Below are 26,403 nucleotides of genomic sequence, written 5' to 3'. Positions count from 1 at the left end.
AAGGGAAGGCTTCCAGAAGAAGGGCGAGCTAACTGGGCTCTGAAGTCGGGGAGCACGAGAGGTGCATGAGAGGCAGCCAGGGAAGGAGGGGTCACTGTCAAGAACTTGGGAGCATCTAGACCAGGGGTTTGCACAGGGTGGACCTAGGCCAACAGCAGTGGAATCGCCTGGGAGAGTGCTAGAATGTGAATTCCCGGGCCTGCCCCAGACCCACCAAGTCAGCCACCGTGAGGGTGGGGCCTAGCGATCTGTTGGAACAAGTTCTCCAGGTGCGCATGTGCAAACAGCCTGATGCAAGCTCAGGTCAGACACTGTCCTCCCTTCAACTGGCTAAGCCAGTGGCTAAGGCGGGTACTGGTTCCCCAAATGTTCCCAGCCTTGCCTGGGTCTGCCGCTTCTTAGGACTGTCAGGAAGGAAGCCCGTAGCTTTCCTCTCCCTCGCCCCTCTTTGCAAACCAGTGCCCTAGGCAGCCACAGGGGGCTGCTCAGATGACACCATGCACAGTGTGAAGAACAGTTACATTTCCCACTGGCTTCTGGACAAACCCCCTTCATGCATCCTCCTCGGTGGCCCATACTTCTAATGGACAACTGGATGTTGGGAGGACTGGAGGCAGAGAAGAGCCAAGCAGAGGCAGGAGGTCAATGGGGCCTCTATGAACCCAGAGGTTCGGCAGTTAGCATTCACTTCCCCCTTGTGCGCAGGTCACTTTGATTGCTCGAAAAGCCTGCACCTATCCCTTCATTAGACCTCTGAGAACAACTTTGGAAAGCAAAGAAGCCAATGGAATTGCACTTCTCTTTGGATCCGATCTTAACGCAGCAGGAATACTGTGGAAATTGTTACTGACTTAATCGAAATGTCTGTTCTGCCTCGCAGACTAACGGAATTTGGCAGAATGTGGCTTCTGTTCTCCTTTCCACCCAACACAAAATGATGTGCAACCTTGCTGCCGCATTCTCCGTTTGCGTAGCTCATATTCTCTTCAGAAGCACTTGGGCAGGTTATATAACCTTTTTCATCTGAAGTGCTGGCCTCCAGGCCAACCGTGCTACTGAAGTGGCCCTTGCTAAGGTCATCAAGTGGTCCCGTTGTGCGCATGTGCAAACAGCTTTCTACTATCAGTCAACAGAAGAGGGCACAACACACAGGGGCCTGACCAACTTAACAGCGGCAATGGTCCTGTTAGCTTCCCCAGGGGCCATCGTATGGGGGCAGCTGTTTGGACCTTGGGGGATGCCCACAGAATAACACAGGTGAACTAAGTGTTCCTCCAATGGCCTTCCACACACCTTAGATAACTGCGGCCGTGTGCTCAGCTAGGCAGCCGGCCTCTGGTGCACGGGCTTATGTGTATACCCCATGGCTGGCTGAGATTCTGACATCTCTCAACCCTCACATGGTTACCCGCCTCTATATTTGGGCAGAGGTGTGTTGTTGTTACAGGAGGTATGAAAAGTAAATGAGTCATGCTACAACATGGATGAACCTTGGGGACATCAGGCTAAGTGAAATAAGCCAGTCACAAAAAGACAAATGCTATAGGATTCCATTATATGAAGTATCCAGAGTAGTCATACTCATAGAGACAGAAAGAATGGTTGTTGTCAGTGGCTGGAGGGAGGGGGAGTGGGGAGTTATCATTCAAGGGGTACAGTTTTGCAAGATGAAAAGAGTTCTATGGTGGATGGTGACAATGGTTGCACGATGTGAATGTACTCAGTCATTGAACTGACTTACAAATGGTTTCGATGGTAAATTTTGTTATGTGTCTTTTATCACAATATTAAAATCTTTTCTAAAAAGTAAATGAGCTATTCTTGTTTTACTGCAGTATACCCAATTTGATATGCAGTAATAAAAAATGACAATGAGGCGGCCGGATAGCTCAGTTGGTTAGAGCGCGAGCTCTCAACAATAAGGTCGCCGGTTCAATTCCCTCCATGGGATGGTGGGCTGTGCCCCCTGCAACTAAAGATTGAACACGGCGACTGGACTTGGAGCTGAGCTGCGCCCTCCACAACTAGATTGGAGGACAACCACTTGGAGCTGATGGGCCCTGGAGAAATACACTATTCCCCAATAAAATTTTTAAAAAATGACAATGAAAGTAACGTTGATTTACAGGCACGGGGCTACATTCTTAGGAAATACCTCCTTTTAGGCACATTCCATTATCATTCTCAATTCACAGATGGAGAAAGTGAGGTGAGAGGGGCAGTGACTTGCCGAGGCTTGTACTCCTCCTATGAGATGCGGTAAGACACGAGCCGGGAAGCCCACACAACTTTCATACCAGGACACTGAAGCCCCATGAGATTCTCACCAGACAAACTTAGCTCAAAAAAACAAAACTCTGGTGAGTGACTGTGTGTTGACAGGTACATGCAAAGGTATCCAGGCCACCAACTTGCTCTGGTGTATTACACCAACATGTACAATATGCATCTAATAGTAGAAAGTTCTGGCAATGAACTTGTGGAGAGAACACATTTCCTTGCTCTGTGGTCGGCAGCTTGGGTCTGGAAGGCACCATGCCCAACTCTGATGCACATTCCTAACACCAGTCCCGCCGGCCAGGGAACAAATTTGAGTTCTGCCATGCACATCTTGGAATGCATGCCTGAACAAAGCACGCCCCTTGCCTTTGAGGGTCTCTTAGTTCAGAGACACATACACTGAGACAATATCCTGGGTTTCACAACAGGGCTGTGAAGTCAAGGCAGAGGGAGGCAGTGGGCATGGGAAGAGGCACCCACAGAGCAGAGAGAAGTCAGGGATGCAGCTGCCAGGGAGACGTGTGCACCTGATACCAGCAAGACTCCAGGGGATGAAGGTTGGCGAGGCACCCACATTGCCAGTCTGAAGGGCAGCTGGCCTTGCTCTAATGAAGCACAGGGCGAATCCCTGCCTGTGAGTGGGGCCTAGATCCTAGATACCTGATCCTGATCTGCTAATTCTGAAACCCACGCTGCACCTGCCAGCCTTGCACCCACTTCTACCCTGAGCACTGGAGCAAGGACAGAAGTGGCAGAGTCGTCAGACAGCTTTGCTAGAGGGTGGAAGGACAGCTTTATCCAACCCCACCCCCGCCAACCAGCCACACTCGAGGCCTCTCTCCTATGCCCCACAGCCACCCTTTTCCCACCCCTGTGCACGTCCCCAGTGGTGAGAGCAGAGCAGTACCTGGTGTGTGTCAGGGGCCCCACTGGTCGTTCAGGCCGCCTCGGGGGCAGTGCGCCTGGTCTGCTGAGAGAATTGGTCTTGGGTGGCCGTGGCTTTTTTGGCGGTATGGCAGGAACAGAAGGCTTCTGTAAATCCAGTTTTGGCTCTCTCTCTGGTCTTTCTTTAAGTCATTGTTTAAAAAAGCATAAAGAAGACAGGCAGATCTAGTGTAAGTGAGAGTACTTAGGTGCAGATTGCTTATTTCATGCTGTAAAAAATTACCGATGCCATGTGCGAAGATGAACTTGAACATTGAAGAGCATCTCTTATTCTTTGTCAAGTTATGGAGCTGCAGCCCACTCTTTGTTTTTGCTCATGCTGGTCCCTCTGCCTGAAGGGCCTTTCCAGCCGCTGGCCACTCTTGGCAAACTCCTGCTCACCCTTCATCAGGTCTACTTATCAGGCCTGGATGAGACATGACACCATCACGCTCCCTTCTCAACAGCTGGACCCATCCTCAAAGACAGACTGACTTCCTCACCTGAGCACAAAGGGCAGCCCTGTATAAATGGGCTCACTTGAATACTTTCTGGGTGTCTGCATGCTTGGGACAGGCTGGAGGCTGTCAGCCCTAAGGACAGGGACCACGTCTGGTCATGTCTCTCGAACGGTGTATGGCACCTGGCACATAGCAGGTGCTCAGTAAATAATTGACGTGTTTGGTAAATGACCTGCAGGACCTGCTGGGTGTGGGGAAGAAAGAGGCCTGACATCTCTCAGGTCGGCCTGTGTAAAGGGCCATAAGCCAATAAAAGGGGGAGCATTTCAGGGAACAACTAGATCTGGATTCTTTTTGTACAATTTAAACTTAAAAGGTAGACTGGGGCTTCACAAGTATTTGGTTTCCAAGGGTTTTTGGAGTCAGAGCTATTAAAATGAAGTTAAAGCCAGATCTGGTGGTTGAAATGGACAGCGTTCAGTGACAGCTTCATTTTTTTCTGTCCCAATTAGCCTTGCCCTGTTCATGGTGTAAAAAGCAGGCATCCACATTCTTCTTTATAAAGACAGAACTTCTGAGAGCTGCCCACTGGAAGACAAGCAGGTTCCCTGTACTCACTTGTAGCTGGAACTCTGAACACATTTTACTTACAAACACAAACTCATATTGTTTGGGTGCCCAGGCCAATTGGCAAAGGTTTAAAAAGCCCATCAACTATTGTGTAGTTAACGGTGCTCATCCCCACTATACTTTGGTGGGGCAATGTGCTCCATCCAGGAATGCTAGGAACTCATTTGCCGGTGCATGAAGAGCAGAGGAAGGAGGGCTCAGCTGAAATGCAAAGGAGGGGAGATTCCTCCTCCTGGAAGGAATGGGAGCTCCAGCAGCCCGCAGAACTAATGGGAGAGGGGGTTCGTGCCCACATAACTGGGAGGCCAAGTCTCAGCATGGGGCTGGCTCCCTGGCTTCTCTGTTGCTTTTGACTAGGGCTTCTGCCTTCCTGAGTCACTGTGGCACAGAACAAGGGATCATGGGAGGGGAAGGAGCCACAGTTGTGTGGACACTTGGCCAGTCAACTAGGGTGGTTGTTCACACATAAGCCAAGTCCATATGTTAGTCAGCATGGAACAGAGCAGGAAGTGAACTCATCATGGAGCCTGGCTATTAACCAGAAACTAGCCATGTGTCTTCCAGGAAGACAGGGGGTGGTGTTTGGTTCTGTCACAACACACACTGTTATCAGAGAGCTATTCACATGGTAACACAGTCAATGACTATTTGATCTGTGACACAGACGTGGCCTGCACAACGAGATGCCACAACTCAAGTTTTAACTGTTTACTATGAAACAAAGAGGTATAACTTCTTAAGAGCTCACAGTGTTGGCAAAATTTTTGGCAGGCTAATATAAAATATTAGATTTCACGATAAAATTTCATGAGGCCACCCAGGAGAACCTCCAAATAATTACATTCATTAATTCAGCATTTCTCTTATGACTTACAAATAACTGCTTTTTAAAAATGGAATGTGCTCTGCTTCCTGTTCATAATAATAACATAGCACTTTTCCCATAAAATGTGTGATCAATCAAATCTTAGACACCTAATAAAATGAGTCCTTCCACAGCACGAAGATTTCTTTGTGAGAGATGCTCAGCACCGTAGGAGTCAAACACATTCATAAAAATCACTGTGTGAGACACGGGTTAAGCTACTTCTCTGCAAATGACCACCTTCAGGGGACTCAGACACTGAGCTGCTTCTTCCAGTGTTACGCTGCTTCTCCTCTCCCAGAATTTTCTTTTTAATTAAAGTTCACTGGGGTGACAATTGTTAGCAAAGTTACATAGGTTTCAGGTGTACAATTCTGTATTACATCATCTATAAATCCCATGGTGTGTTCACCACCCAGAGTCAGTTCTCCTTCCATCACCATATAGTTGAATCCCAGAATTCTTCACCAAGGACATGTGTCTATAGCCGGTGTCAAAGGCCCAGCAGTGACAGAGCACAGGGTGCTGCGGGTGTGGGGAAGGCAGTGATGGCAGGAAGATGGCGATGGAAGAGCCCCAATGTGTCAAGTGACTGGGCTAGTTGTTTTTCATTTGAGGACAAATTCTGGCCTGAAGAAGTGCCACATAACCCTCTCTCCTATTTCCTTAAAAATGGGATATTTAAAAGCAATCAAAACAAAACCATAATCACCATATTCCAAAGAAAAAGGCAAATTCTGTAGGTAATCTGGACTAGCCCTGTGACAGACAGCTTCGTCTCTTGCTGTTCTAGAAGTGCCAATGAAGACTTGATTTCATACCTTTTTCTTCTGTTCTGTTTGGAAGCGTTTCTGGTCTTTCAGGAGGTATCTTTTTAATTTCATGTTTTCTCTCAGTGGTACCTAGAGGGGAAAGCATAACAGTGGTAAGAAAATGTTTTCTCTATTTGTTTATTCATACAGCATTTTAAATATTTATTAGGTACAGCAAAATCAATAGATTTTTTTTTTTCCCTGAGTGCTGGTGTACTTTGTCAAGCTGCTTAGAAACAGAGCAGAAGCCATTTCTGGCCTGTGTCATGAAGCTTGCCTGCCTGTACATCCTTAATTTATAAGAATACCACTAATATTTTCTGATATTTAAATCTGACTTCCTTAGGCATCAAATTAGCCCCAGGAAATTACTGGGTGGGGGAGGGAAATGTGTATAAATAAATCAACAAGTCAATCTTCAAAATATGCAAATAAGGGGTCCCTGGATAGTGTGCTCTGCAAGTAAAAAGGAATTTCATAGGGACCTGGATTCCATTTTGTAGCAGTGTTAAAATATGGCCTCAAATGGTTTGCTACCCCTCCCATTAAGGGGTGAGGTCTATGTCCCCTGCCTGGAATGTGGGTAGGCTGGTGACGTTTCAACCAGTGGCTGATGCCATACCATATAATTTCCAAGGTTATATCCTAAAAGGTCATGGAGCTTATGCGTTATTTGCTAGAATCCTGAACCTCCACAGAGGAAGTGAATTACCCCGAGGCTACCACGTGTGGTCACTCTGGCCCCATAGCCCCAGCTGAGCCCAGCCTTCCAGTTAGCCCTGTCAAGAAGAGCCAGATATGAGCGTGAAGCAGTCATCTTTGAAGTAAATTCTCCAGCCTCAGCTGGTCCAGCATTTCCAGCTGAGGTCCCACACATCATGGAGCAGAGGGACAAGACACTCTGGCCGTGCCCTGCTCAAATTCCCGATCCCAGAATTCATAGGCATAAAATTATTGTTTTAGGCCACCAAATTTGGGGTGGTTTATTATGCAGCAATAGTAACTAGACCATATTTCTTAAGTGGAGGGATGTTCAGAGAAGATATGGTGGTTCTCCTTAAGTCCCTTCAATTGGCATCTGAATCCCTCAAATACCACACTTTCCCAAATGTACCAATAGCATTTCCTCTCTACACGTGAAGACTGCAGCTGCTCCTTCCCCCGGGGTCTTCATTGGTGTCTGACTTCAGGCGCTAAGAACACTTGGAAAATAGCTAAAGCGTGAAACCAATCACAAGTACTCCTCTGATTTATGGACTTGGTTGAGCTCTTGAGAAGCTCCTTACATGGCCAGCCCTATGGATGGATGTTTGGTACTAAAATCTCAGTTACATAGCATCAGAAGCCAAAGAACTTTTTAAAAAATCCACTGAACACACACTTTACCTAAATCTCCTCAATGACTCACTACAAATTAAACAACATATCTGATTTCTGTCAATTCCATATCTGATTTTTTTTTGGTCAAATAATCGAACACAAGGAAAGCTGATGATGGGGAAAATAATGAATATCTGCTTCCCCATCACAAAGCTGTTCCCAAGATCACTCAGCACGATAAATGAGCAGTAATAATAATCTAGCAAGATCAAATGCCATCTTGCTTTGCCCCACAGAGATCCAGCATAACCTTTGGGAAAACTGTTTTTGAAAGGATAGTAATTTGCCTACCATGCTATAATCTAGTCTCCTTAAAATAATGAAGAAGTCCAGTATCATTCCTAGGAGGAATGAATAATTCTACTACCAAGAAGAATCAGATCCTTGTTACATTCTAGGCTACCTGAGCCTTGGACCACTCCACTCATCAACTTGGTCTCTCATCTGTCACCGAGGCCTCTAGGGAAGAGGGTCTTCAGAGAAAAGCAAATCAATAGTGTGCTTTAATTCTGACACAATAAAATATTTGTCCCACCAGAACCACTAGGTGGCAAAATTAAACTGCTCAATGCAAACGAGGATGCGGGCAGAGCAGAGATGTAATTAACAACCCCTTTCAGGGCTTAATCTCTGTAATTCTCAACTATCTGAAGGGAATGGGAATGGAATTTGAGGTCAAGCTGATTTTCCCCCCAACTTAGTGGGCCGATAGAACTTTTGGAAAAAAATCATTCCCAATAAATCTGTGAATAACCAATCTGGAAATTTATTCATACTTTAAATGTTACAGAAATATAATTATAAGTGTGTAGGACTAAGAATACCCCTACTCGTCTTCTGTTGTAATTGTTACTTTTTTTAATGCCCTGTAACTAGTTATTCATGGTGGGATTTCTCCCCATAATTAGTTTTTAACAATTATAGAGGAGTTCTATTGGGAAAATGGATTACCTTTACATATGAAACTCCAGTATGCAATGAGTTACCAAATGTCCAACATCAAGTCTTCCTATATTATTCAACCTTAACGTCTGAACTACACAGAAAAAGTGAATTAGACTCTTTTTACGATTAAAAAAGAATCACGAGAAAAAGTACATATTGCTAGAAAAACATTTTTTGGTTGGGGGTAAGTGGAGTAAGTACAAATTTTGGTTAACCACACAGGACAGACATTGAAAATTCAGCACCACCATACATGAATGGTGACGCTATGACCTGTGGGAAGCGCTTCTCCCCAAACTGACCCTGGACTGGGCAGGCACAGGCGATGGAGGACAATTAGGTTCTTCTCTCCTCAAAAGCAGTTTATAAAAAAAAATAATAAATAAAAGCAAAGCAGGTAAAATTGGTTTATTCCAATGCCAAGTCTTTCTGGTCATTCTCTTGGGGAGGCTAGATTTTTTTCTTTTTTCTTTTTTCTTTTTTTCTTTTTTTTTTTTTTTGCTGTATCAGGGATTCATTTTAATGACATGCTGATTTTTTAAGAAAAACAGCAGTTACTTAAAACCTGCTTGTTGAAACCAAATCATTACTTCTCAATTTTGCAATTTGTGGCAATTGAATCTAAGAATCTTGAGTTCTACCAAGGACACTATAAATAAACGCAGAGAAAGATGCACATTGTGTTGATGGAACTGAAAGGTACATTACCTGCCCCTTGCTTGATGACAGGAGCGGACGGAGGAGGTGGCTTCTTGGGTCTCTGAAAAATTAATCAAAATGATACCACATGAGACTGTTGGCAAGCCTGGCCTCTCACATAAGGACCATAGACAGTATTTTCTAGATGTAGTTTGGACAGTCCAGAGAAGCTCTCCAAAAAAATTGAGCAATTCTCTCTCCAGGGATGTCAGGTTTTGGCACCTTTGAACAAACACTAAAATAAATTCGGTCTGCAAAACAAAACTGATGGACAAATGAAATACCATTTCCCCCTTTCTAAATTTGTAACAGCCTTCTGGAAAAGCTCAGCTCAGCAAAAATGGCCTGAAACCAGCAAGCACAATGGTACTCCTACACTGAAACCGCATTTGCAATTAAGATTTAATCTGCTGAATAACCAAGCGATTCAGAAAGAGTCACTGGGGTGGCTTTAAATCAGATCTGCTCTGGATGTGGGACCTTCAACAAAATGCAGGCTCAGGGGCTGCTGCAACTGGGTAGGGTTCTAAGCCTTCTGACCCTTTCCCTCCCCAGGCTGGCAGGCCATTTGCCTTCCCACCCCACTCCCCCCAGACCACTGTACCCTGGAAACTGGAATGGAACTTCTTTGCCTATCAGCTGCTAGACGTCTTACTTTCACATCCTATCACTCTATAGGTGACCGAGGCAGGAATGCAATCAATGGCATTCATCCCTGAACCGGTTCTAGGTTACCTCCTTGCTCACCAAGATTGACTGTAGGGGGCAGATGGTCAGGCTGGACTGGGCAAGTGATTCAGGGGCCAAGAATCCAGCCAGGGCACAATTCTTGGACATCATTCTTAGGCAGGAGAGAAGGGGGCCAAAGGCAGGAAAAGAACCATCTCAGTGTCAAAATCATTCAGGAAAGATGGAAACAGGGAGCGTTCAAGCATGGGATGTATGTCGCTGCTGACACTTCTCCGGACGCTCTCTGGGCGTCATATACTTGTGACGTTCAAAAAGCTCACAGACTTTCTTCTGCGCTCTGCAAATGCAACTGCCCATCCTCAATCGGACCCACCAGTTCCTGATGCCATAACAGGGCACTGGGAGAAATGGGTTTAAGGAAAACCTAGAGAATATGAAACCCACAAGGAACATTCTCAGGGGGCATCAGAGCACCCAGGCTCTGGATTCAACGATACTTCAGCTCTGCTCTTTACTAGCTGGGTAATTTGGCCAAGATACCCCCAAGTAAGTAGTTAGCATGGTGGGCAAGAGGTGGGGATTCAGAATCTCACTGTCACTACAAATCCTGGCTCTTTCTATTATTAGTAGGGACACTGCGCAAGTGACCTCACCTAGCTGAAACTTCTCATCTGTAAAATGGCGATATTAGCTCCCTCTTAGGAAGAGGCAGTTTCATAAGCAGAGGGAGTCGGTAAGCATTGCCTTGTTTAATCCTTGTGACAACTCTGTAAGTAGTGATATTATTATGTCCATTTTGCAGGTGAAATAATTGAAGCTTAGAGAGATGGAGTCATTCCCCAAGTCATCAACCAGGCTATCAAATGGAGCAGGGGGCTGGGAATCCAGCCTAGGGCTGTCTGACACACAGGGTGCTCTTAATCACCGTCAAAGGTCCATCCTGCCAGAGGGCATCGACAAAACAAACTATCATGTGGCCATAAACCACACAGTTTACAAAAGCACAGGGAACTTTGTATGTGAAAGTTGAAAAAAAACAAAACAAAAAAACAGGTATCAAATTGCAGCTAAAGTATGAGCTTAACTATGTTAAAATACGTACAGAAAAAGACGGGAAAGCAAGAAATGTATAGGGGTGATCTCCAGGGTTATGGGTTCATGCGTGTGTGTTTCCTTGTTAATATTTTTCTGTCTTGTCTATTTGTGTACAAACTTCATTACAAAAACAGAAAGCTGCTCAGGGGCCACCTATCCGTGCACACAGGCCCTACCCCAATGGCTCTGTTTCCAACTCAGATCTTACCCTACTCTTTCCCCTTTTGCCAGCCCCTTCTAGATCTACATCCCGGACTCCTTCCTTTTGCTTCCTCCCTTGTCTGTCTTTAGACTGAGGACAGATGTGTGTTTACCTAATGAAGTTATCAGCGAAACTCTGCCAATTAGCCTTCCTTTACCTCAGGATCTGAGTAATTTCTTAGTCACGAAACTGCCAACACCCTGTGGCCTAATTCTCCCTAGCCAAGCCCCAACAATGCCTACCCCGCAGACGTCTTCCTCACTCGTTGCTGATTTGAACATTTGTATACCCAATTTCACATGAGTCTCCTCTTGCCAAGGCCGTTCTCTCAACAACCTTGCCTCAAACCACAGGGCCCCAAATGAGAGACCATTACAAGTCATCATATTTTCCAAGATTACTATGAAAAAACAAAAAACACCCCCAAACCCTTAGTGTTATGTCAGGTTTGGTATGTAGTATTTCACATGAAACAGTATTTCACAGTAGACACATGACATATGACAAGGCAGAGCGGAGGCACACAGAGAGAGAGATGACAGGAAGCGTTGGGCTAACAATGTGTCAAAGTGTGGTCACGGAAAGTGTGTGCATGAGTATGGCAGAGGAAGGAGGCAGAGGTGTGAGGTTTTGTTTGAAACCTGGCAGTTGAGGAGGCAGGTGGGGCAGTTTTGAAAGGAAGGAACAGTTTGTGAGCTGTCTGTCTTGCATCTGCCACATTGATCAACGTTGGCCAGGTGCCTGATTTGCTTCTTAGCAGCGTAGGTTCAGGTTCCTTTTTTTTTCCCTTGACTAACTTCACTCTGATTATGTCAAACTTAGCCTTCCTGCCTCCTTAGATGAAAGATGATGCCACATTTTCAAATAAGATGTTTTTTAAGGTAATTCTACACAAAAATCAAGGCCAGGAGTATGTAGCTCTAGAGCCCACCCCCCACCCCCCAAAAAACGATTAATAAAGAATTGTAGATGAGCCTACAATGATTTTTTTTTTCTTTTAATGCAATGGAAAGACAGGGCAGTGAAAGGCAGACTGGGTAAGTGTGTAGCAAAATGTGACAGTCAAAAATTCTTCACAGGAGTTCACAACTCTCAAATAAAAAGACGTATGCACCTTACTTAGTTGATTTTCCCCAAAATGTACAGTTGTGACTAGATAAAGGACATGGGACTGCAGGGAACTCCAGGTTAAGCCATTAAGTCAACATTTTCTCTGTGGAGTTTACCAGCATTAACTCGTTCCTGTAGGTGAGCAGACGGAAGGAAACATCCTTTCAACTCAGGCCAGTATTTTAAGTCATGAAATTTTACAGGCACTTGTTCTATTTATTCTCTTTATCCCTCCCTCTTCGGTGAAAGTAAAACACTGCAGCTCCAAACCCAGGTGGCTTCAGCCTGCTCAGCTGGCAGGCAGACGCTAAAAACAGAGGACCTTAGAGCTATGCTGACCCCTACAGGGGCTGCGTCAACAGCTAGGTGGTAGCCAAAGTGGGCCCAGAAGTCACTTTCTCAATGTCTAGACTGTGGCAATTCAGTAAAAAAGCAGCCACCATGAAAATATTCAGAACGGAATCAATGAGCCAACATTTTCTGATTGCTGAGAGAGCAGAACGCCTTCCATGGTCTTCACATATGCAGGGCATATAGGCCTGTGGGCGTGTGCAGGCACATCTGCCTGTGTTTAGAGTTGTTGGCTTGGACAGAGAAGCAAACATCATCCTTCAAAAGATACAATAACTAGATTTGATTTCTTACCATTACTACCAGGAAGGAAATAGACCTGAAAGTTGTGGAGTGAAGACAGCAGCAAGGCAAGTTTTGCTTCCTGGTGAGGGTTTCCGGAATTGACTCTGCCCTTCGTTTGGCAAGTTTGGCCAATCCCGAGTGAGAGAGCACATCGTCTGGCTCAAATGTCCTCCCTGACAGGGATGTTGATTCACCACTTGGCCTCCTGAGCCAGTCTGCCTTCAAGCTCTGGCCCGAGACATGTGGTTTGGTGCAAATAACCAGAGGAGTGGACCCCTGATGGCTTAGTGTCCTTTAGGGGGGCTTTATTAGAGGAATACGGAAAGGTTCTGGAAGCCAATTTTACCTTCGTTTTGGGCCTTGGGAAGCCCTCCTCTAGGCATTCAGCTAAGTTCTCTGGAGGTCTGTGTGTGAGGCTGGAGAGGGAGGCCAAAATGGACAGTTCCTGACCAGGGCACCCTTCATGCCTCTAGAACCACATGAGGCCTCCACTCTGCCCTTTTCTCCACTGTCCTTGGTGGATTGGCAACACCTTTGAGGTCTGTGGCTGGGGCTATACGCGGGTGGTTACAGGGTCTGTAACTGCCCCTCTGCACCCTACCGAGTCCCCAGCATAAGAGATTCCAGGAGTCACCACAGAACCTGCTCTTGGCAGGTTCTCTCTCGAGTCTCCTCTCCTTAGCCTCTGGCCTGCTGGCCTATATCCACGGTCTTCCTCTTGGCTGGGCCCATCATGGCTGCCAGCCTAGGGGGCAGTCACCCAGGCTCTGGTATTCAGCTTCTCCCTCAGATGCTTTCTCAGTTCAACCTTTGGATCACCTCTTTGCTCCATCCACCCCATCCTGAAAATGAGGCCTCAACTCCATACCCCAACCTCATGTCAGGATGGAAGGACCTGGGCCCCCACTTTAGGAGGAGAAATCTGCCAAGGAACTTGGCTTTTCCCTGCTCCTCCCTCTACTCTTCCTTCTCTTTCATACTAGTACAGGAGAGAGCAGAAAGTAGAAGAGGGACAGAGGGAAGGGAAGGTACACCTTGTCACCAAATAACCAAAGGACAAAGGATTCCTAAGTGCCAACCGTGTACCATGCATGCTACTATATACTGAATGCTTGTCCACTGAATGGGCCCAAAATTCATATGCTGAAACCTAATCCTCAATGTGATATGTTTGGAGGTGGGGCCTTCGGAGGGTCATTCGGTCATTCAGGTGGAGTCTTCACGAATGGGATTGGTGCTCTTATAGAAGGACGCCCTCAACTCCCCCACCATGTACGGACACAGTGGGAGGATGGCCGTCTATGAACCAGAAAGTGGGCCCTCACCAGGTGCCAAATGTGCTGGCACCTTGATCTTGGACATCGTAGCTTGCAGACTGTGAGAAGTATATTTCTGTTCTTTATAAGCCACCCAGTACATGGCATTCTGTTATAGCAGCCTGAATGGACGGACACATGCTATTAGGCCCCATGAAGAGAAGCTCAGGGCACGGGCTCTGCCTTTAAGAAGATTACAGTTCAGAAGGAGCGATGAGACAGAATCACTTCAGGCAAAAGTATAGTGAATGAGGTCCTGCTCGACTGGAAGAGTACAGGCTGTAAGTACCAACGGTGGAGAGAGAAGGCGCTCCATCGAGGCCATCCAGCAAAGCTCAGTTAGGGCTCCGTCATGAGGCCGTACACTTGGGAAACATTTAATGCTCCGACAATCCCCATCTCTGCACATGAAACTACTGAGAAAACTAAATGTACAGACAATCATATCATCGGAATCATTTTTCACAATGCTGCTTACTAGAAGCACATATTTGGTTTATTTGGGGGAAAACTGAAAATGGGAATAATTTATTGGGCATCTTTAGAAATTAGGAAGAAGAGTGATTCTCAAAAGGCTGAAGGACATGACTAGGAACAAAAAACTTTAACTGAGAACAGTTTCATAAACTGGGTTGTCAGATAGTGGGGGCTAAGGCAAGAGGCCTCCTAACAACTTTGAAAAGAGTGTAGTCACAGTTAAACCAGAAAAATTCACCTACGGAGGAGGAACCATTGTGGGAAGCAAGGAAGAGACTTCCTTTCCTGTAAAAATTGGAACCTGCAAAACTTCCGCTGAATGATCTAGAATGATGTTGAGAGTTGCAGTTAAGTAGAATGATCTTAAGATTGGTACTCAATTATAATTGAGAACATGGGACACTACTCGATTGTATCACAATGTGTCTGGAGACTGATACTGAACAGGAAGGGTCTGGTCAGCCATGAAATCAGAAAAATGGAGAGCTACCGCAGCCAATGCTGCAGCGCTCTTGCAAGCATCATCTAGGCTTAGCTGAATTCAACATATAGGTTCCTTGGCAAACCTTTCCCTCTGGAGCTTGACGGGGCCTCAAGCTATACCTGCGAGGCCTTTCATGACGACAACTAGTTCCTCTTGTTTTCATTCCTTGCTCTCCCAGAAAGTACAAAATCAATGTGGGTTCCTATAGAATCTGGCTTCTAAGGGAACCAAGGCCCACAGGGAACAAATGCCCAGGGCAGGCTGACCCATGCGTTCCAGACAGGCTGACATTTCATTTCTTGTTGTAATTTGTAAGCTGGCAACCTGCTCTCAGTAAAGTGTCTGTGAGGTGGCAAAGGTGAGCCTGTATCACAGCCACGGCATCTTTAGAAATCTTTGAAGGTGGGTTTTTGTGTCCCTGGAGCTAAGAGGCAGACCCTCCACTGTGGAGTGTTCACTAAGGAAACAGCCATGGGAACTTTAGCAACACCAAAGTTAGTGAGAAGGCCCAAGCTCAGAAGAGCCCTCCAAATCAATTCATGTTAGAACTGTAACATCTTCTGGTGATTTGAACAGTTTCTCTTAAAAGGACTGGAGCCTGAGACTTTCTTAAAACACTGTTTTTCAGAAGCATTATCTTTCTGAAAACCTATTCTAATTTTTTTAATGACAGTGAAAAGCCGTTTCTGCTGTTCTTGAGAGTCCACATTTCCGTTTTCCTTCAGTAATAATGGCAGAGCATGTGCACTGCTTCATTAGAGCTCTCAGAATCTTTAATCTTTCCAGTCTGATACTCAATTTTACCATCCAGGCTCAAAATAAACAGATAGCCATTGAATTTAGGTCCTCTGGTAAACAGCTTACATAATCACTCTAAAATATGCAGCAAGAGATCAACTGGGTGCTCTCTGGAAATATCTTGAGGAAAAGCCCCAAAGCATTTTTCACCCTGGTGAGAGAGAATCCACTGAGCACTCTCTGAAAGGAAGACTGCCAGGAATTCCAAAAGGCCCTGTGGTAACTGCCTGAATCCACACCCCGGAAGAAAATACGCCAGCCTCGGGGGAATGCTTCAGTGATGTCCACTGATTCAAGAGGTCTGCTGTTGAATAAATGCTGTTTGCTGCTGGCTCCCCTAATCATCACAAATCGTCTTCTTTTCTGGGTGAATGACTACAACCCCAGCCACTGTCAAGATGAGATGACATCTGCTGAAACCGGTGGCAGAATCATGTTTCAGACTCTGTCATTCACATAGCATCTTTGTGTTAATGATTCTAATCATCTTTACACAGTCAACCCAGCAAACGACAGCCCCATCTCCAATCACGGTGCCGCCAACTCACCGATACTCTGGGTGCAGCAATAAAGGCTGGTAGAACAACAAATGCAAAGCTGGTTGGCTGGTTTTATAGGCCAGAAAGGATGAAAAAGGATGTGATACTTTGAATTTTTAAAAACTAAATGTCACATTATACAACCACTTCTCAGCTGTAGGTATTACTTTGTCTGACAGATATGGCTATTGTTTCTCTAAAATTGAGTTTTCTGCTTCTTAAGGACAAGGTTAAAAGACCTATCAAAGAGATGTTGGCTGCTTGTCTCAGGTTGGAGAGATGCCCATGAGGCCCCCAAAAGCGTGCATGCCTCAATGAGCAAGCCAAGATGAGTCCACTCATCACTGACAACTTCACTCTTTCAGTGGAAATCTTCCCTTAATATCTTATGTAACAAAGCAGAGCTTCTAGAAAAGTATGCCATAGAGCCTCTCTCACCCAGTGAATTTATTGCCCCGCTAAAATGTGACTGGGGACTGGAAGGCAAGGTGCCACCGTGTAGACAACTGCAGGCTTTGCCCTTTTGTTAAAAGAATGATGCAGACTTTACCTTAGCCTCCAAAATCGTATTATACTACCTCAGTCAGAATTAAGAAGGTGGCAAATGTCTAGTAGGACAACATGCTTGTTGATTCCTTGGCCAAAGGGAGAAGAGTCACCATGGTCTTGGCATCCAAATGCTTTAGGACGAGACACCCTTTTAGCAGACTCGCAAAGATTGGTGAGAAGAGTGAAACAAGCAGTCTGGTTGGCCCCCTCACCTCCACTCGGAGAGGCCCACCCTCATTGTCCTTTTGGTAAGGTCTGGCCGGTCTCTACAGCCCTGAACAGCAGACCTGCTGCCCAACGCTAAGTGCACAAAAGCAGCAACCAGGCATACTCTTCACTTCCCATCAACCAGCACGATGGCTAGCCCGGAGAAGCAACCTAGTAAATACAGAGTGAATGAATGAACATAGAACATAATTGTCAGACAGAAGATCCTGAAACAAATATGAGCAATAACATGAAGATTATGCCATTCTGTGTTCCTTTATCTGTACAAATATATTTTATAAAGTGCTAGATTTCTTTGTAAAGGCTATCCATCAAAGTTCTTAGATTCATTTGGATTCCCATGGGAGCTCACCAAGACACCAAGGTAACTCTGTGTTGACTTGACCCGCTGAAGCAAAATGAACCAGAGTCAGATTTCTATCATCACTGCACAGTTTTAGCTGGAGCCTTCCCACACTTGCAGTAATAGTAATTACAAACACTGGGATAGTTAACATGTATGGGACGCTTACCAAGAACCAGGTGCTGTGCTAAGGAATTCATATGCATCACCTCCGTTAAGGTAGGTACGATTATTCTCACAGTTTTACAGGTGAGAATACGAGGCTGAGAGACATTCAGTGAGTTGGCCTTGAACTGAACAAGTCAGTGACAGGGCCAGGCTTTAAGCCCAGGTCTATCGGATGCCACAGCCTAGGGTCTCAACCACTACACTCTCTAAATGTTTGCAAAACTCCATTCCTGTGTCGTATTGTTTCAAAACATTTACTATCAAGTTGCTACTACGTGTTAGCATCTGTTTTTGTCAGGGATGGATTCTGTTAACCAATAACCCACCACGGCGATCGATCATCATCAGTGAAGACGGCTCAAATGATTTTGCTTGGTGGAAAATGTATTTATCGCATGGTGAGCTCTTCTCTGTACTGTGAATTTATTCCCCTCCTAAAAGATGGTTGGGAACTGGAAAGTGGGGTTTTCATCACTTAGACAGATACCTGCTTCTATACCAGCACTTCCAACAGTGTAATATGCAAACCGATCACCTGAGGATCTTGTTAAAATGCAGATTCTGATGTACCAGGTCTAGGGTGAGGCCAGAGCATTTCTAACAAGCTCCAGGTGGTGCTGATAAAGTGTAGTCCATGGACCAAAAATAAGTATCAAGGGTCTAGAAAACACTAAGAAGCAGAATCCAGATTCTCGACCCCAAACTCGATTCTAAGAGAGAATAAACCGGTGCGAAACAGAACATCCTTCAGCTAAAGAATACAAGAAAGTTAGTTATCAAAAAGCCTGAAAGGTGTGGTTCTAGGCTTCAAACCGATCGAACCTCTACAGGGCATCATCTCGGTGGGCACTGACACCATCTAGCTTCTTCAACAATTACATGCATTCATCTAAGCAACACATACACCACCAAGTTGTTTAGTATCCTTGGCAACCAATCCTCCAGTATTGTAGCTATGCTTCCTGAACCTCAGCTCCATGAGAATGGTGATGAGTGAAAGCCTGGTTCGTGGTCCAGTCACAGAGCCCATGTGGGCGTGAAGAGAGCCCAGGCTGGGAAAGGTAGGCAGAAGTCATGTGAAAGTCTGAGCAAAGAGACCTTAGGTGCAGAACAGGATGGATAAGACCAAATCGCTGCCTCTTTATAATGTAAAGTGCTTCTAACTTTTCAACATTTCTTGTTACATCACTGGCAGGAAAACAATACACGTGGAGTGAGGGAAACAGAGATGGATTGGCTCATTTGAACAAGGGCATCTTAAAATGGGTTTCCACAAAGAAAGAGAAAGCCCAGATCAGAGGTGTGTATCTGTACATACGTGGCTGTGTGTACGTATATACCCATATATGTACGTACACACACACACACGCACATACACAGTGTAAGGAGATTAGCAGGCCTCCCTCTGTGTCCTCAGCTTCACAATGTGCTTTTCAGCCACTTCTACAATATTGGCCACTTCACCACCCCCAAGGATGTGCTGCTACACAGAATGAAGGCAGTCTGCTTAGCAAATGGAGCACCCCAGGGTTGTTGCCATTTATTTGGGCACTTAAACGGGCAGGTACTTCACCAAGTGCTTCACACACATTATCTTGTTTATTCATGCAACAACCCTACAAGAAGGGTCACTATTGCCAGCTGACAGACGAGGAAACTGAGGCTTGTGGAAGTTAACGAACTTATTCATAGTCACACACTGGGGTCTAAGGCAGCTGAGGGCTCAGAACCTCGGTCCATCAAACTAAAATGCTAGCGTTCTTCCACGTTACACCAAATTCCCCCCACCTCACATCCCAAGCCCCATGAGGGAAGCCACAGTCCTGACAGCATGTGCAGCACTGAGATGAAAGCCATGAAGACTTACATTCCCCTCCTTTTCAAAGTCCGGTGGAAGTAACTTCACGAAGTTATCAGGGAACACTCCTCGTCTGCCGTTGAGCTCTCCTTCCCACCAGCCTACGTCGATGCAGTCCTAGGAAACAGGAGAGCAGACAGTGAGAAATGGGGCCAGCACCATCCAGAGAGGTCTGGCATCCCTTTGAGCAAGAACGGAGGCCCTTCCTTGAGGCTGCTATCAATGTGACAATGGTTACTAAGACGAAGTCTGCACAAACCCCAAAGTCAGATGGGAGAACAAAAGCTTAAGTGTGCTGGACTGCTGGCTGGGACTCAAAACCCAGTGCCGCTGTTAGATGCCCTGCCTGAATCAAAAAGATCTTTCTTTTTCTTTAAAGATGGGAAGATTTGTATTTTCTTCATTTTAATTTTACTGAAATAAAATCATTTCAGTAACTGCAAATGTGGTTTAAAATATCACGTGCACAAATGTCCTCTTTGATTGTCTGTCAAAAATGCCTGTCGAAAAGCTTGAGGAAATTAAAAAGGGCTGTCCGACAGTCAGCCAAGCATAAGAAAAATCACACTTTCTGTAGGCTCATTAATACACAGCTCTCCTTCACCTTCTCCTTTCGATGTGGATGGGACACAGTTGTCATCATGAAAAGCCCCTCCCCCACCTTACAGAACTCAATGTTTGCTTCCTAAATGAATGAATGAATCTATTCTTCCAGATCAAACCTGCTTCCCTTTGAATAGTCCCTATTCTGTTCATTCACTCCTCAAACATTTCCTGAGTGCCTACTCTGTGCCAGGTGCTAGGGAGAGAGCTAGAGCTGGCCTTTGCCAAACTTCCATCCTGAACTTAATAGCTTCATGGTTCTCTTTATGCCACAAAACCACTTCTACTTTTCCCCATAGCCAATTGGTTGAAAGTCTGATTTGTTCTAGTTTTATAACTTATCGCATTTGTGCTCTGGGTCCAATTCCACTTCGACCACCCCAATCCAAGGTTCAGCCGGCCTGCTGTAAACCTCCTCCCTTGGGCATTTCTTCCTGCCCAGTGTATGTACAATATACACATCCCTGTTAAGTATACGTCCTTGAGTAAAAATCTGATCCTCAGACTGTTATCGACAACTTCCAGCTAAAGCTCCAGATGAGCAAAGGTTTTCCAAAAAAAATGCTACAAACACAGAGGAAGTTTAGTTACATCTGAATCAGGAAATGCTCAAGAAAGTGAGGAGATCATGCTCAGGGCCCGTGGAAAGACTTACTCAGGGTCCTGCACAGAAGCATGGGTTGGGGAAGGGGCCCGGAGGGCTCAAGCAGCAGCTGTGCAGCTGGCCCAGGGCCTGGCTGTAGGCCCCGGAGGGCCATGGCTTATATAACTCACTATGCCTTGCGAGATCATACATCCCAGCCATGTGAGGAACACATCTGACTTTTCAACGTTATACCCCCAACCCATTGCACAATGCCCAATAAATAGTTGTGGGCTCAATGAAGATTCTTTCTAACCCTGAGTTCTGTGATCTCCTGCAGTGTAATACTTGGACTGCTACAGGACTAGATTGCCTCTACCTACCTTAACTCGTGCTGATGCTACGTAAACATAAGGCCCACCTCAAGTGAGAAGTGATCACCACATCCCCTGCCCTAATAGTGTGTTACAGGATACACTGACCCTTCAAGAAGAAATTGCGGGTTTTAGAAATGGGTCCTTAATCACAGACTGTAAATTCTAGTCCAAACCAATACCACAAAACAAAGACATCTGAAGCAATCAACTTCAAATTTACCCAGAATCACGCAAGGTTCAAAAGACTTCCAACATGAGAGAATGCTTATCTTTATTGGAAAATGACAATGAGAAGTCCAAGTAAACATTCTGGTCCTGATCCTGTCATACCCCTAAACAATCTACCCGCAGTCCCCCAAAGAAGGGATTCACTAGCAGGGGTGGTGGTGGTGGGAGGCTTCTGAGGTCCTACCAATCCTGAGACGTTACGTCATCAATGATAACAGAAAAACTTATGGAGGACGTAGGGGGTGGAATTTCTTTACTCCTAATCCTTAGAAATTAAGTCTTTTCCATCTAGAAGGCTCTGCTTCTGCGGAAACGCCTTAGAATACCACTTTCTTCCTCCTCTTTTCCTGGACAAGTCTTTCTCATTTTCAAAGCCCAACTTGATACTCACCTTTAGGAAGGTGACAATGACAAATGCTTTATCTTTTCTCTAACACTCACAACTGTGTTAATTTGCACTTCACAATATTGAACTCAACCAACACCTATTGAATGCAAAATATATTTAAGTTCCTTCTGTAGGCACTGAATACTAAATAGGCAGAGAACATGACCCATAACCCCGGGGGATTTAGAGACTTATATGAAACACAGACACACAATATCATACAAGGTCCTTCTTAGTAACAGGTACCAACCAAGAGCTCTGGTACCAAAGAGGAGAGAATCATTAACAGCTTTTCAAATAATCTTTTCACGTGTGAAGGGTTTGCTTATGTGAAAACTGGACTTCCCTACATATTCAATTTAGATCACCTGATAAGGAATTATGTCCATAAAAGGCACTCAAATATTGTTTAGTGCTACTCTTCTTTTAAAAGGCTTTCTTTCAAACTTTCTAAATGGTGCAAATTCATGTTTTGCCTTAGCCTTATGCAAACAGTAACCCAAGAACCACAATAATGAAGCCTTTTGTTTCATATGTGAGAAAACAATAATGAAAATTTTAATAAGCAAAAGCATATCCAGAATAACTTTAGAACGAATGCACGTCTCCAAGGGAAAACAGTGCATATGACATTATATTTATTATATCTCCCATCGGTGGCGAATGGCTTGAACGGCTCATCTATACTTTGCTTCTTAAGGAAAACACTAACTGTTGCTAATTATTGCATAATTCAAGGTAAGAGAGGGTAAGCACGAAGGTAGAACACAATTTAATTGTTCTGATTCGTATTAGAACAAACACAAGGCTCATGAATGAGATCAGTAAGCACATTCAGAAAAGAAAATTGCCAGTGTGACTTAGAATACTAAGAGAAGTGAAAAAGGGAGCCTGCTGCAGGACAGAAAATAGCTGCAGGGTCAAGATGTCTGGAGTTGGATGGAGATTTACCAGAACTGAGGCATTTTTTTTCCTATCAATAGAAGCTAATTTAAGAAAAACAGGAACAATTTTGACAGCAAAATGAGAAGTGAAAATAAGTCCTCTTCAAGAAACCAGACAAAAGACCGAGCTTTTTGATGGCAGATAAAGAGCATTGTTTGTATGAGGGCTGTGCTTCCAGAAGTGTAAAAGAGCAACAAATTCAATTTATTTACTAAGAACCTAAAACACACAGGATAGGAAAGGGATTCAGGGGAAAAAAGAAAATCACTGTGTCCTCATGGGGCTCCCAAGCTCAGAGCCTAGTGGGAGAGGTAGACGCGGTGAATCGATATGGTGCAGAAACACTGGCAAGAGTGCTGGGCCAGACTTAAGAATAAGTGGGACTGAGAGAAGCCAGGCATCCTGGAAGGAGAGAATGAGGGCAAGACCAAGGTAATGAGAAAGGGCAAGGGCAAGATCACCCAGCAGGAAGACAGAGAGTGGGAAGCTGGGGTCACAGAAAAGAGTATTCAGAGTTGGTGCTTAGAGTGAAGGCAACGCTTGCTCCCAGGAGGTCCCCAGCAACATCTACTGAACAGTGAGATGAGGCAAAACGGCACCCGTGAGTGACAGGGGCAAAATGTAGGGGCAGGTGGTCAATGACCTGTGAGGCCAGAATGTTATCACAGCGGAAGTGGGTATCCACAAAAGGGCTGGCAGGAGGCGCGTGAAGGCAGGAGAGTGAGGCAACAGCTGACCACTGAGGAGAGACGCAGTGTGGCTAAAATACTGGCAGATTTTAGGGTGACCATATAATTTATTTCCAAACCTGGGACACTGTTAATTATACCAGAGTCACAGGCATCACCTGAGACAATGTTTCCCTGAGTGATTTTGAGAATCCAGTAAGGATGAGGAAAGGGCACTGGAGGCAGGTGAGGGAATGGTCTCTGAATGAGGTAGGACTTTGCAGTGGAAAAGAGTAAAAGATCAGCATGAAAGCTTCCAAAACCATTAGACAGAAGCTCTAGGGACAAAGGTAGAAAAAAAATAGACGTGGACCCTTATCACGAGTCAAGAATATGGAAGAGTTATATTTCTGACAAAGAATGTTCACTCTGTACGATCAAGTCCTCAAAATGACCAAAATCGTTTCTCTATGCCTCATCACCAGGCTGATATTAAGAGTAAAATATGATGGTTTTCCACATAAGATACAAATGATGCTTTTCCTTCGAACAAATGAGTAAGCAGAGCCCTAGACGTGCTGTACTCCAACTTCTAGCTCTGCACTAGCTTGGGTTATCCAAGATATCTCAGAGAGTGGGAAGAGAGCAAACCTGGGCCATCTGATACTTCCGTGGTTCACTAGTGATAAAAACTCTGGGTCTCAGTTTTGAAATACACATGAAAATCTTTGCAAGATATAAAGAGTGACATTTGGTGTTGTTATTGTCATTATTGTGATTCTATGGACGAGTCCCAGAGACCTGGAAGGATAACGTGGCTGGAAAATCTTCTTAATTATGCTCACATGCATTTGTCTTGTAAGTCAGCGCCATCCTCGGGTTAAACCCTCTGGCGACATTCACACACTTGGAGGAGGGCTGAGGGGAGGGATGCCAAGGCCCCCAGGTGTATCTGAGAAGGAAGCCCTCACCCAGACCTCAATGCCATGCGTTGGTCTGCTCGATGTGCCTGAAGGGCCCTGGGGAACATGGCTGAAGTGCCACTCCACACAGCTATCTTATCAGGGACCAGCTAAGAGCTACTTCCTGACATATAATCTGTCAGCAGGAAGTCACCAGGGAGTCCTGGTGTGTCTGCCTCTAGCCTATGCACTTCAAATCTTTAGAAAAGACAAACTTGTCACCTGGCTTACAAATTGGTTAAAAGAATGAGTCATAACTTCATCTTGGGCTCCATTTTGTCAAGAGTGCAAAATAACGTATTAGAGCAGAGTTTCTTAAACCTGGCTGCACGTTTAGGATCGCTGTGGAATTTTTAAATATCCCAATGCCTGGGATATATACGCCATACCAACTAAATCAATTTATGGGGGGGCGGAGGGGGCCAGGAAATCAGTGCTTTTTAAAGGCCCCTAAGTCCTTCCAATGTGCTGGTTAAAAATCAATGATTTAGACCGGCGCTTCTCAGACTTCAATGTGAACGCTATCCACTTGGGAATCTTGTGGAAATGCCAATTCAAATTCAACAGGTCTGGAGATTCAGCATTTCTAACAGGTTCCTAAGGGAAGTTAATGCTGCTGGTTCATAGACCACACGTGGAGTAGCAGGTTCTCGAAAATGGGAAGCTACTTGAAAACAAGGATCTTATCTTTATATCTTTGCATCCACCAAATACCTATCACAGTGCCTGGCAAATATGGATTCTGAATAAATGTTGGCTGAATGGATGAATTGATGGATGGCCCAATCTTCCCCCAGACTATTAATCTACTACTTTCAATTTTCAAACATTAGGAGTGAGGTCAAGTTGAACAAAGAAGAGGCAGGCATAGATCAGCTACATGAAAAAGCTTCATCTGGATGACGAGGCTTACCTGTTGGTCTGCACTGAATTTATTATTTGTTCATAATCGTGGTAACAACTTAAAAATACCTCCAAGAGGTAGGCCACGTTTTCTCAGACATTATAGGTGCCCCACTTGAATTCAGACAGGAACATGTAGCTTAGAAATGGATATACGGAACGAAAAAATGAAAAGATGAAAACAGGGTCACTAGCTGGTGCAAATGAAAAAGAAAAGCACTCTACCTGGTCATTTCACCTGGTAGTCAGCTGTTCCTACACTTCCTAGTACCAATTTCCCAGAAGTCTACCAGAGTGGCTGTTTTTCACGAACTTCTCTGATGACTGAGACATCATTCGAGGAGAGAGTGAGTGGTGTATAATTTCGGTGTGGCTGTTAAGTGAGCCTCAGTGTGCCCTGGGGGGTCTGACACCCTCAGCATCCCACCAGCAGTACGGAAAGCACTGTTTAAGATTTACTAATGAATGCCTTCTGCACGGAGCTTCAGGGGGACCGTTGAGAGAAAGCTCCATGGAAGCCAGAGCCCAGGAGCACTCAGCTCTGCCTCTGCTTGTTAACACCTCCCCAAGAGATGCAATTATTCTGCATGGCTGGGATTTCTGTTCAGAATTTCCAACATCCCCATAAGTCAGTTACTAAAGCAGGCTCATCAACACACGGTTTATGAGGTAACAGGGAAAGAAAAGAAAACTATGGTCTGTCTCAGTGTCAGAAGAAATGCCTGGCAGACCACAGTTAATGTGGAACCCAAGGAGACAGTCCCAGGGACCCGCCCACTCAAAAAAATGCCACAATCCAAATGTCAACATCCTGGGATCATGGAGGCTTAGGCAATCATTCACTGTTTTGTGACACTGGGCAGTTATGACCTCAAGGAGTTCATCTGCTTATAAAAAATCCTGACTTTTTACTGGGAAATAATGGACAAGCTTTGCTATACTAGCTTCTGATTGTTTCATTTTACATATTGTATAACTGGTAACAAAATATTGGATAAGTAACACACAAAAAGAAGTAATCAAGATTTCTTTTGATCATGCCAATATTAATTGAAACAGGTGTTGATGCCTGAAAATGATAGACAGTCCCTAACTCAACAATGATTCAGCTTAATGATTTTTCTACTTTACAATGGTGCCAAAATAACAGGCATTCAGTAGAAACTGTACTTCAAATTTTGAATTTTGACCTTTTCCCGGGCTAGTCTGCAGTGGAGTCATTGTGTTAGATGACTTTGTGCAGATGTGGGCTAACGT

The 26,403-nt window shown here is 44.9% G+C and overlaps 1 protein-coding gene across 7 annotated transcripts in view; it reads right to left on the bottom strand.

The window, feature by feature from the left end:
• SH3KBP1 (SH3 domain containing kinase binding protein 1) overlaps positions 1-26,403 on the bottom strand; it is a 322,980-nt gene that overhangs the window by 47,144 nt on the left and 249,433 nt on the right. For all 7 annotated transcript variants that reach the window (XM_033112693.1, XM_033112681.1, XM_033112673.1 and 4 more), the window contains 4 exons: positions 19,499-19,606; positions 9,006-9,057; positions 5,982-6,062; positions 3,188-3,347 (listed from right to left, as the gene is read on the bottom strand). In XM_033112693.1, the coding sequence (XP_032968584.1) occupies positions 3,188-3,347; positions 5,982-6,062; positions 9,006-9,057; positions 19,499-19,606 (401 nt within the window). The remainder of the gene's footprint in view (positions 1-3,187; positions 3,348-5,981; positions 6,063-9,005; positions 9,058-19,498; positions 19,607-26,403) is intronic.

This window comes from Rhinolophus ferrumequinum, chromosome X (genome assembly GCF_004115265.2).
Source record: "Rhinolophus ferrumequinum isolate MPI-CBG mRhiFer1 chromosome X, mRhiFer1_v1.p, whole genome shotgun sequence".
NCBI classification, from domain to species: domain Eukaryota; kingdom Metazoa; phylum Chordata; class Mammalia; order Chiroptera; family Rhinolophidae; genus Rhinolophus; species Rhinolophus ferrumequinum.
This window is presented reverse-complemented; position numbering and strand designations above follow the sequence as displayed.